The sequence below is a fragment of the Anarrhichthys ocellatus genome, unplaced genomic scaffold (assembly GCF_004355925.1).
Source record: "Anarrhichthys ocellatus isolate YVR2014 unplaced genomic scaffold, GSC_Weel_1.0 scaffold168, whole genome shotgun sequence".
NCBI classification, from domain to species: Eukaryota; Metazoa; Chordata; class Actinopteri; order Perciformes; family Anarhichadidae; genus Anarrhichthys; species Anarrhichthys ocellatus.
The window spans coordinates 211,951-224,450 of NW_022280198.1; the positions used below are offsets into that span (position 1 = coordinate 211,951).

General features: G+C 44.1%; 1 protein-coding gene across 5 annotated transcripts in view; it reads right to left on the reverse strand.

The window, feature by feature from the left end:
• Positions 1–432: 432 nt before the first annotated feature.
• Positions 433–12,500, reverse strand: part of LOC116400409 (serine/threonine-protein phosphatase 2B catalytic subunit beta isoform-like) — a 12,316-nt gene continuing 248 nt past the window's right edge. The window contains exons 1-11 of one of the 5 annotated variants that reach the window (XM_031878226.1): positions 12,480–12,500; positions 10,402–10,547; positions 10,147–10,286; positions 9,344–9,421; positions 9,167–9,261; positions 8,945–9,070; positions 8,210–8,287; positions 6,818–6,902; positions 6,050–6,147; positions 2,425–2,451; positions 433–664 (exon numbers count right to left, since the gene is read on the reverse strand). The exon at positions 12,480–12,500 is cut by the window's right edge and continues 248 nt beyond it. In XM_031878226.1, coding sequence (XP_031734086.1) covers positions 513–664; positions 2,425–2,451; positions 6,050–6,147; positions 6,818–6,902; positions 8,210–8,287; positions 8,945–9,070; positions 9,167–9,261; positions 9,344–9,421; positions 10,147–10,286; positions 10,402–10,509 — 987 coding nt within the window. In that variant the 5' untranslated portion in view covers positions 10,510–10,547; positions 12,480–12,500 and the 3' untranslated portion in view covers positions 433–512. Of the gene's footprint in view, positions 2,452–6,049; positions 6,148–6,817; positions 6,903–8,209; positions 8,288–8,944; positions 9,071–9,166; positions 9,262–9,343; positions 9,422–10,146; positions 10,287–10,401; positions 10,548–12,479 lie in introns of all 5 variants that reach the window. The other 4 variants (XM_031878225.1, XR_004213921.1, XM_031878227.1 and 1 more) reach the window with 4 other exon arrangements.

Consider the following 12,500-nt stretch of genomic DNA (forward strand, 5'->3'; position numbering starts at 1 on the left):
GGAGCCAGAGGGAGGAGGAGCCAGAGGGAGGGGGAGCCAGAGGGAGGGGGAGACAGAGGGAGGAGGAGACAGAGGGAGGGGGAGCCAGAGGGAGGGGGAGACAGAAATAGAGGGGGAGACAGTGGGAGGGGGAGACAGAGGGAGGGGGAGACAGAAATAGAGGGGGAGACAGAGGGAGGAGGAGACAGAGGGAGGAGGAGACAGAAAGGGAGGAGGAGCCAGAAAGGGAGGAGGAGCCAGAGGGAGGAGGAGCCAGAGGGAGGAGGAGACAGAAATAGAGGGGGAGACAGAGCGAGGAGGAGACAGAGCGAGGAGGAGACAGAGGGAGGGGGAGACAGAGGGAGGGGGAGACAGAGGGAGGAGGAGACAGAAAGAGAGGGGGAGACAGAGGGAGGAGGAGACAGAGGGAGGAGGAGACAGAGGGAGGGGGAGACAGAAAGAGAGGGGGAGACAGAAAGAGAGGGGGAGACAGAGGGAGGGGGAGACAGAAAGAGAGGGGGGATGTGGGTTGCTTATCCGTCAGTGCCGTTCTTGTTGGAGGTGTTGCTGTTGATCGTGGTGCCGTCAGGCTGCTGGCTGTCTTTGCGCGGCGGCATCCGCTCGTTTATCCTGTCCAGGCCGCGCGCCTCCTCGAAGTTACGAATCTTCCTCGTGGGAGAGAAGCCTTGAATGGCTGAAGAGACACCAAATAAGAACAATCAGATCAGAGGCTGAACCTTCAGAAAGTCAAAAGGGATTCCTTGTAGAATTGCACAGTACGGACGACCAGTGAACACATGCACAGGTAAACAACGCCTCCTAAGCTAGAACAGTACAACACCTCACACTTGGTAGACTTACGTAAAGTCCGGAAACAGCCGAGGAAACCAGAAAATGTGTGCAAATGAAAAGGAGACGTGTTCAGAAATACCTTCAATCATTTCAATGATCAATCCAAAGGTGAGATGGACACGCCCAGGGGAGGGTTATAGAGGTGGATCAACATTCAGAGGCACATCGAGGGTACTCTTGCACAACCAGAGATGTGGGACATGAACACGTGAGCTCAGTGATTCCCAACAGAGGCTACTTCTGCAGTTGCCATGGGAACATGGTAAGATTCTGGAGTAGCTCAAAAATATTCAATTTGATCAAAGAGATATATTTACATATTGGTGTTTGAGAGAAAACTAAACATCCAAATAGAAATAGAGATGTGTGTGATGCTGCCCTTCAGTAAATAGTCCTAATAAGTCAGCTAGCCTGTGAAGCTAGCGTAGCTTCACTGTGTCACAGCTCAGCTGCTTCACCTCTCAGACAAGTGATGACAAGCAGTGAGCAAGAACACAGACTGAGATCTATCGCTAAAATAATAAGATAACAGGTTTAAAGTCAATGGCATGAAAGCGGTTTGAATAGTTTGAATAATTTGACAAACAGCCTAAAAAAATAAGCTGAAAGTAACAAATTAACAGATCAATTATTAGCCAAAATGTACTTAAATACTTAGTTAAAAGTAAAGAATAAACAGTAAGAATAATAAGCTAAAAGTGACAAGTAAAAAGCAGAGCTAGATAGCTTAAAGTAATGATACACAGTTGAAATGAGTTAAAACTCAGAATGAACTTAAAATCAACCCAATAACTGACAATTCCATAGTGTCATACACAGAGCAGGTTGGGAAGCACTGCTTTAAGTTATTCTGCCTGAACACACTGTGCACTCTGCCTGTGAGCTTATACTGTACTCCCTTATCTATTGATAGGACTAAATATTTTACGTTTATCTATTTGATACAGTCTCAAGCAGAAGGGGCAGACAGTGTAGCAGCAGCCCAACGGTGTAACAGGATTAGCTTCTGAAAATGTCCCCGGCAGGGACGTCCCCGGTCTTATCTTAGTCGGGTCTTAGCGAGCTTTTCTCCGTGTGGGGAGCTACACTTGGCAGGAAAAGTCCCTTGTGACCAAAGCCGGGAAATCCTTGTCAACAAGGAGCAAGCCGCGTCCCAAACCCGATACACATAACCAGCTCTTCTGCAGCATAGACCGACTCCAGACTGGTTCAACCAAGACTGGTGGAAATATGAATAAGCACCTCTTTAAATGCATTCACACCGTCTCATGCAACTGTTGCTCCCAAAACAGTTTGCTGTAGTAGTTTTAGTCGTACACAAGCTTCTTTTCAATTTGTGATATGTTCATATTTTCATATATAATCTATGATTCTTTTATTCTGCCACCGAGTACATAACATGTTACAGTGACAGAACCAGCGTGATCCGACAGACACTGACAATGCAAGAGCAACCGGCGATTAGGTAATCTACAGTGATACAACAGTCAGTGAGAGAGAGACAGTGGGACACTTGTAAACACTTTAAAGTTAAACGGTGAACATCACACACAAAACAAAGTAATGAGATTTGAGCCTGACAGCCATGCGTACCTTGTGCTTTAGCTGCCTCAATCGTAGCTACGTTAAAGAGAGTCGAAGAAAGGGGGGAGGGGGGGGGGGGAGGGGAGTCATCAGAGACAGCAAAGTAGTCAAACAGTAATGTCAAACGGTAAACAGACAGCAGAATACAGGCCAACACATGTGGCACAGTCATTATGGAGGGAAAGAAATTCACCCTTGATCAACACGTGTTAGTCGGTGGGAAGGGCAGAGAGAGGAAGCCTGCTGGAGGGTTAAGACGGTGTTGGTGTTAAAGGGTCACGAGGACTTAGGAGTGGAGAGCCGGAGGGGGGGGGATTTGGGTGAGCACTAAGAGTCTAAGGCCGAGGCGACACATGTGTACAGTGCAGCCTCACAGCCTCATTAACAGAATTTGATTAACTTTTCTCCTTTGAAAAGGATGTTTGAACCTTCAGAACTCTTCCTATTTGATGACAAAAACGGACAAATTCACTTCTTATTGGATGTGTGGGTGTATCGTCGAATTCAATATCCAAATGTAGAAAATCATCTGAGTGCATGGAGTGTGATTTCTCAGAGAAATGGCTATGCATTCAAGATGATTGAGAGCTGTATTGGGATAGCGGCCTGCAGATGTTTACCCCCCCTGCACAATATCAGCAGTAGTACAGTAGCAGCTAACAAAGTGAAGAATCGAGAGGGGTGGACATAAATACACAATCAGTTGCCCTCCCTTTGTTCAAACCGACTGATGTGAAAGCTGTGGCTGGGGGAGCGGACACGGACAATGACATTCTCCCAAAAGGTCAGCGACGTGTGGTTTTCTCCTTCAATTGCTCCGCAACTTCTGTACAGACTCCAGCGCGGCACAGACTCCCCAGCATGTCCTCTCAGCGGGCGAGACCAGGCGCCGACCTTTTGATCAGAGGGCCAGTGGCCACTTCCAGGTGACAGGGTGACCTCCCCCCAAACAGCCGGCCCGCAGCTGAGCCCCAAAAGTTTTTTGCTGCATGGGGAGGGCGGGCTCCAGTCAGTCTAGTCTAGTATGCGCTTCCTGTGGCATGCCATCATTGATCGGGGTACTTCTCAAGTCTCTTCAGTGTCGTTTCCTCGCTCCTTGATCCTCATTTGAACCGGAAGTTGTTTCTGCGCCGCCATATTGACAGCCGTCCCAAAACTCTAATGTAGCTCTGAGAAGCGAGGATCGAGGCGAGAGGAGGGACCTCGGAGGAGCCATGAGCGAGGAACCACGAGAACAGACTTCCAGGAAGTCTTTTAACGGCCGACACGCCCCCTCATTGTTCATCAGTCATGTGATTGGACGCTGCAGCCGATCGGACTGACTGACTGAGTTTAACACCAGAGTGAAGACAGATCACAGAATAAACTCAAGCTTTATATTTGTTTAGGTTTCTGATTCAACATCTGGTTTAAATAAATGTTCATTGTAGTCTGAACAACAAAAGGACCACAAACAACTTTCTACATTTATTAGAAAGATTTGTGTTTTCATGATCCGATGTTTCCCTCAATAACTTTTATTATGAATACAATTAAAGTCAGAGAGAGCTGGAGAGACTAAACACTTTTTACATCATTCCTGAGTGTTTGATGAGTTTTATCATTTAAGAGAAACAATAATCATATTCTGGGTTATTTAATAATGACGTCACAGTCACAGTTTCAAAACATACAGACACAAATAATTCATAAATAAGACGATCGCATTCCGCCGGTAGAAATGGATCCTGTGCTTATAAACAGAACACAGGACACAGTTTGTTAACAGACTACAGAGAGAAACACCTCTACAGTGGTGATCACTGTGTGTCTTTATTAGTTATTAGTGTTATTAGTTACTGTTATTAAGTACAGTGATCATGTGAACACACTAACTTATCAAAAGTCTCTCCAGCTGTTAAAGCCGACTGCCAGCTGGATCAGCTGTGATCTGATGACGGATGATCAGCTGTGATCAGCTGATCATCCGTCATCAGAAACAGACGTCGCTTCACGTGACGCAACTGAGGAAAGAACGTCTCATGTCTCTTAAAACATATTTCCTCGTTCCTCTCTCCTCGCATGGTTTCCTCCATGCATCCCTGGTGGGAGGGACTAGGACGCAAGGAAAGGACCCAAGTGAGGGAAACGGGGATGACATTAAGAGACTTGAGAAGTACCCCTAGAACCCTTTAAAGGGACAAGCAGCACAGGAAGCTCGTCCGCCTAAACAGGATGTTGGGACAGACAGCAGTGTTTCTGCCAATGTTTTTCAAAGATGTGAACATTTTCTGCCATCAAACTGTATGAGAAAAAAAACTCGCTATTTTCGGTTTCACTTGAATAGCGATACCACGTTTGTATAGCAAATATGAGCTGGATGGATGGATGGATGGATAGATAGAATCTTTATTGGCATATTGAAAGTAATGGACAGTTACAGGTAACAGAGCAGAGGTAACGAGAAGTCCCTGGAACTTGATAATGGTGGCACATTTTATTTTGATCAAGTTTATATTGCATGTATATATGTACATTTTTATTTATTTTACTTTATTTGGTTCTCCCCCTTTCCTTTCCTTATTAATCTATTATATTATGATATTTTACATAAGCATTGTTGTTATTTGTTGTCTGTAAATAGGTGTGCGTATGTACGTGTGTAGGGGCTTGCATGTACTGTTCGATATAACTATATTGACGATAAACAGTTTAAAAAATAATTATATATAAATGAGCTGGAGCTAGCAGGTGGTTAGCTTAGCATAATTACTAGAAACAGGGGCAGATAGCTAGCCAGGCCCTGTTCAAAGGTAAAAACAGTTGCGAGACAACCGGTTACTGTTCCTGCAAAGAAAAAGTACAGCAAATAAAATGGAAGATTGTTGTTTTTACACTCACGGATGGTACAAGCGATATATGAAGTGCTAACTCGTGAGCTTTGGACATGGTGGCAGGCAGATGTTGTTACCTATGGACCGAGCCAGGCATCAGTCAATCTAACTCTCAGCATAAAGCAAATAAAGGTATTTTTTCTGCTTTGTGAAGCGTTATAATAGTGATACTGCTTTCCCTAGTATTAGGGAATGAAATGAGTACCTGCCAAATACAGGGTACATGTCTGCTGCGGCAGGGAAAGGTTTCAGGTCGCCAATGTTTTCACGTATATTAAGAAATAGTATTTTTGAACGTCTACGTTGAAAATGGTATGGGATTAAGGTTACATGATATATTCCATATTTCTATTTTCTGGTGCCACTGACTCAGTGTTTAGAATTCTTCAGCATTCTACACAGATATATAAAAATATAGATTTGCTGGCAGCAAAAAACAAAACAAAACCACATGCTTGGTGACAAGGCGTTTCCTCAGGGGTTAGTGAAGTGATGGACAGTTTTTTTTATTTTATTTATTAGCCGCACCCCAGTATGAGAACCAATTTGAACAGCCCGACCCGCAAACCGCTGCAGCACTTGGTGTGTGTGTGAGGGCGAGACAGAGGGAGGGGAGTTATTAATAACTCACTCGGATCACTGCTTTGTCACTTTTTGACCCGCCTGTATCACGACAAGGGGCTGTACAGCGGGTCATGCTGAATGGCAGCTAGCGAGGAGGAAATCAAACAACAGAGTGACCGAGTATAAAAGACACTTACCAGTCTGCAAGGTCTGCTTTCCCCCCGACAACACTCCCACGGGAAGAGTTCCAGTTGGGGTGAGGCCTTTAAGCGTGAGCACATTCTCGCTTTCCTCCCTGGTCCGAAAACAAAATCAAAAACAGGGCATGCACACACGTTACAAGTCAGCAAGCCGTTAACCGGTAAGCCAGTAACCACGAGGTCACAGGTTCAATCCTCACTAGACGGACTGTCAGCTCTAAAGTGTCCCGGTTCTGTAAGTGGGTCAGTTTTAGCAGCCAAGGCGATGTTTTTAAGGATCGCTTGCAAGTGTTGAGATTCGTGTTGACCCATTTTCATGCCGACACACTTGAATTTTCACATCATCCATCTTTTTCTCCTCAGAGTCGGGAGAAACTGGGATTAACAACTGAAATGGGACTTTGGAATAACTGTGCACATGACATTACATTCCTCTTGCAAAGCACTGTGGTCAAAGTCAGACCTATTAATGATCAGGATCCATTTGTAAATCTTGATTTTGTTTCTGAAACACCCTCTGACTGACCCGTATGCGCTGGTCCGAGCGTCAGGCCGCTCTTGCAGCAGCATTGATCTGGAATAATGTCTAATGTCATTATACGGTCTGTCTGCGTCATGACTCATCTCATGCCAGTTCATTAATCCTAACATTGTGTTTTCAATCACAACTTCATTGTGCACTCAGCTGACCTGCGATTCGATTTGCACAGAGCTCACTGTGATCTGAATGCCACCACGAGTAGATGAAAAGGACGGGGGACAGACCTGAGGACTGCGAAGACCCGGGCCATCTTCCCCACGGCGCGGATCTTGTTCCGGATGACCTCCTTGCGCATCGCCGAGGTTCCACCTGGAACGAGTTTCAGAGCGTTAAAGTTAAGACCGCCTTGAGTGTCACATACAGACGTTTACATCCTTTGCTATCGATTTCATTTTAGCACTTCCTTAAAATGAACAACGCGTTGTACGAAAGCCTTGTGTGAGGAGAACAAAGGATGAAACATTTCAGAGATGAACTGAGGGTTTAATTATGTGTTTCAAAGCGTAGCGGCAGAACTCCCTCGTCAGCACAGATATGTGGGACCTAGACTGTGCGTATAAATGGCTGTACAGCTCCCAGCATTCTAGGAGTTCTACTCATCCACTCTAACAACTAAACTGAAAATGCAATTTACAGAATAAGAGAACAGAACCAGGGAGGTAATCTACAACCCAGGTGTGCAGTATTCTTAGACTGGAGCCAGTAACATCTTCATCTTCATCATTGTCACCAGCGATGTGATGTCACTTCCTTCTTGGATAAGCTGATGTCTCAGGGCTGTGATTTGGTTATTATGAGGTATGTGGTTTTAATATATACAGTATGTATATCTATCATCTGACTGTCGGAGCTTCAAGAGAAGATTGTCGGGTGTTTCTGAAACTTGAAACGAGGGGTTTTGGTTTCCTGTTCATTTTGAGTTGATTCACAGAGAAACATGAAACCTGATCTGATCTTCTGTTTCCTGCCGCTGCAGAACAAAAACCAGATGAGTTTTTATTCCAAAATCTGAGGTCCAATGTTTTTAGGTTCCCGCTCTCCTCTCATATGCATTGAATGTATTGTAACTCTGTAATGTTGTTCATTCTGTCCACATGACATCTATCACACTTCTGTCCATCCTGATAGAGGATCCTCCTCTGTTGCTCTCTAAGGATCTTTCTCTTTTCTCCCCCTTTTTGGGGAGTTCTTCCTGTTCTGATGTGAGGGTCAAAGGTCAGAGGATGTCGTATGTGTACAGATTGTAAAGCCCTCTGAGGAGAATTTGTATTTGTGATTTTGGACTGTACAAAATAAATTGAATTGAATCAAATTGAATCCTGTTTGGACAACTAGAGCTAAAACATTGCACAATGACATGAACTTTAACCACCATTCAGTGCTGACGTACACCTTTCAATTTCTAAATTATCACAACAAATTGTGAAATATTCCTAATTTTCAACATTTTTTTCTTGCCACAATGGTAATGTCTTAGAAAAAGTATTTCTTTACCATCATGGTACAACACTAATATAGACTAAAACCTTGGCAATAATAACAATAACAACATTTGTCATTTAATGTAACAGGTGTCATATTCAGCGCAACAATGTTTTCTGCTCTCTCAATCTTACCTTCATAGAGGTCATCTCCCTCTGACATGAGCTCATCGTCAGAGCAGATGTTTAGTACATTCACCAGCATCTCCGTCACTGTTGGGGGGGGGGGTGTCATGTGATTAGGTGGAAACCAAATCTGAATTATCTAAAGGGATACATTTATGTGAATTACACCTGAATGTCCTGACGTTCTACAGGCAGCTATAGAACCATAAATACTTGCATACAACAAAGAGCCTTTAGCGGTAACAACAAACAAAATGACAAATGTTTTAATCAGTAATGTACATGTTCTGCTTTACAAAGGTTCCCTTTTGGCTAACAAATGATATAACAGCAACTTGAATACCAAACTAAAATGACCGACTCACGATTGTGTGCTTACGCCAACCAGCCAAGTCACAGTTTACATCCATGTCCGTCCAAAATGTCATCACTCTATTCACTTTTTTTGACATTTTTGTGAAATTGTCATAATCAGCAAATTTATTCTTGAGTTACGGACAAAAACGTTTTGTGAGGTCACAGTGACATTTGGACCACCAAATTCTTATCAGTTCACGTTTGAGTCCAAGTGGACGTTTGTGCCAAATATGAAGACATTCCTTCAAGGCTTTGCTGAGAACGGGATGGAGAAGCCGAAAACACAATGCCTCTGTCGGGGTCGGTATATTCCACAAAGTCAACTCTACACAGGTTCTATTTTGGGATTTCCACACACATCTCCTTTTAATTAAACAACAAATGTACCTTTCTCCCCAACAAAAGGCAAAGACCATGTGAATACATCCATGAAGTTGGGCAGCCAGTAAGGGTGGGGGGAGCAGTTGAACTGTCGGATGTTCATCACGTTGTTCTCATACTTTAGCACAGCAGCTGGGATTGAAAGAGGGAGAGAGATTCAAGGACTGAAGCCTGGTAAATACGGAAAAAACACAACAGCGAGAGTGAGGGGAAAAAGAAGATGGAGACCTTTGTTGTTGTAGACGTCGAGGTAATTTGGAGCTGAGAAGATTGTGATTAAAGAAGGGAAGCCTGTGGTCTGGCTTTTTCTGTACATCCGATACCTGTTGAGCAGCAGACCAAAAGGCTCATCCACATATTCTTTATCACAATACGCGGGAAATGAAAAATGGTAACTCTACTTACCCTGCATCCTGTGCTTCATGGGCTCTTATTACTGACAGCAAGTTATTATTTACCAAAAAGTCACAGACGGCCGAGTAACTGCAACAAGAAAGAAAACCAGAGACAGACCGTTAAGAGAAAGCACCGAGTGGAAGCAAAGCTTGTTCCAAAGTGAAACCATTCAAAAGGAACAGCATGAGGCCACTCTGGACTTCACTGCCTGTGGAAATACGTTGATATGTACTTTCAGCATGCCACGCCCTCTGGACGGTTTAAAGGTGCTGAGCACTCTGGTGTGTATTGGCCCTGCTGGCCTCTGGAGAAGCTGGACTACAGCCGGAGTGGACAAGGAGGGTTTTTAAACTCCCTTTCTTTACTTCACCGCGCTACTAATCCATCAGGAATGAGCAAGAAAAATGTGTAGACGATCAACATTTCATACATCAACATGACCAGGAAGGGATTTGACTGAACGGCTATTTGTAAATCCATGACTAAGTTTGTGTGTAAAGTTATTCCTCGTACTGCTAGCTTTACACAAGTCATTTACTAAACCAATCACAGCTGGGCTCCAAATACCTGAATCACTCTCACTTTGGCACCATTATAAAAACAACCACAACAGTAAAAAATGCCTCCTGACATCAATGCGTTGACATGCCTGCATGAGCAGGTGCCAGACTATTGTTTCCTACTCTGATCAAGCGGCTTTAATTTACATAAAGAAACCCCTAATTTGATATAAAAAGAAACAAATAAAGTGCTGCATTTGTATCTGCTCTGTTTGGTGCTAGAGTGATGAAGGCAGCGATGCTGTCTAATACCTGAAAAAGTAAGAGCAGCCTCTGACGGAGTTATGGTTGAAGTGTTCGGTTGACTTTTCACTGCCGTAGTCCTCGCCGGGGTCCGCCCAAATCAGGTCACACATGGGCCCGAATGCCGGAGGCTCTTTAAACCTGTCTAACTGTTGAGCAAAACAAACACACATTTCAAATAAATAGAATCAGGCCATTTATTGGTTTTCTAGATGACAGAATGATGTTTTTTTCATGTGCTTAGTGATGAGAGTGATCACTTACTTTCCTTATGTCGTCTAGGCAGTTGATCTCTGGTGACAGTCCACCGTGCACACACAGGAACTGTTGGTTGAGCAGGGCGGCGAGGGGCAGACAGTCGAAGGCCTCCATGCAGGCGTCGTACACCCGTTCAGAGTATTTTATTTTACCTGCAGAAAACACAAAGTAGGATTCTTGTTTTTTCTGCAGCTCAACCAACGTTAGAATAATCTGTAATGCCTTGTAGATATCGAGGTGCGTCAGACGTGTTGTGAACGCAGCTCACAGTAGACTGAGCAGTAGGACTGTCTGGAGGCAGCGTCTGCAGCATCATTCCCTAACCCTAACCCACTGCAGGTCAACTTAAGGGCAGGAGGAAGTGGACTTCCTTATAGGGCGCAGAACAAAGCCAGGTGACATAGTACAGCGTGGGCGGTGGAGACGGAATTGAACGCAATGCTCGAGTACCAAGTGAGTGCTGCATTCAAGTCATAGAGAAAAGTCTGTAGATCAGAGCCTTGTACTTAAAATGAGTACTCTTTAGTTGTGTAAGGCCTGGAAATTGTTGAAGACATTTTTATGTGTTTAAATGAAACTAAACCATGACAAACAATTCATCTTAAAATGCGTTCTGCCTAATCTTCTCAGGTGCAGAGACAAAGAGACACCCACCTATACTCACTGGTTCCCTCTTATGGGATCTACTGGTCTGCTGTTTATATGGGCTGCAAGTCGGACAACACACTTTAAAGTGCGATGCATGTGAACGTTGTTGAAATGTAAACACACTACCATCAGTTAAATTCAATTCATTTATCAAATTATTATTTATTTTTTTCCCTTAAAATATGTTGGTAGGCAGCATCTGTTGCTATAATTGTATATAACTGTTGCTATTGAAAAAAGGGTTTTTGAAGCACAAACTCAAAATAACTTAAAGGGGGTTTCAGCTGGGTTCTTACTTAATACCTTTGTAATGCAACATAGAATGAAAGCAGCTTAGAACAATCGTTCCTAATTGGAAATTCATTCTGGTTATTCAGATTAAATCACAACCATAGCAATGAGCTGCATTAAGCCAATCATAGTCATGAGAATACTATGAAATAAGATTGAATCGGAGCTGAATCGCAACGTGTCGAAGTATCGTTATGTATAGTTTTTGAATGGCATCGCAGACCATGTATTGATGTATGCATTGAATCATCTTGAGAGAGAGATGCACAGCCTCTAGTCAGTTAAGCAATGATCCTACTGAAGAATAGCGAGGAGCAGAGCCGCTCCGGTTGTTGGAGGTTCGTCTCGTCTGCTCCCACTACACACATCACACACCACACTGACTGCATTTAGCTGGCAGCCACCGATGGACAACTATAAACTCAAAAAAAACGTTGTCAGGCATGCATCGAAGAATCAATTATTTTTTCTCGCTTCATCTGCTCATTTAGTAAACACACATACTATTGACTGCTTTCATTATGAAACTAAATAGATTTAATTCTATAAGTGTCACGCCTCAAACGACCACCAACCAAAACGCTGACAGGTGGCACACTGTGTACTGGTGAACAGATGAGGTGGTATGAAGGGAGCTTCATCTGTTTGCAGCTGGCTGTCTTTGTTTCTGAGTGTGCATACTAATGCCTCCGCACTGGCCTGCCTCTCTCTCACGCACACACGCCTGGCTGCTCTCCATGCTCCAGCACTTTACAGTCTGCAACATGAAGACAAAAGGCTTCTCTCACAGTGACGAAGTGCCACGTTGTGCGACGGGACCTGATGAGCCCACAGACGTTTTTGTGACAAAAGCGTCCTGCTTGTGGGAAGCTAGTCCTTTAATTAAGGGGAGTCAGTCACCTTGCAGTTGTTCAAGTCCTTGTTTGTGCATGTTGCACGTGAAGAGGACGATCAAACCAACCCGCGATAGTGACCAGCAAGGGCCAGCCTGCACGATGCCACTCCCTCACGCCCGGGCATCGTCTGAAACCTGAAACCTGATTGATACAGGCCACTCTGAAGCAGCGCAGAGAGCGCACACACACATATTGGACCATTGTATTGGACCGTCCGTCGTGTGGCTCGAGAGAAGCGCCCGCACTTACATTCCTGTTTGAAGGTGAAGT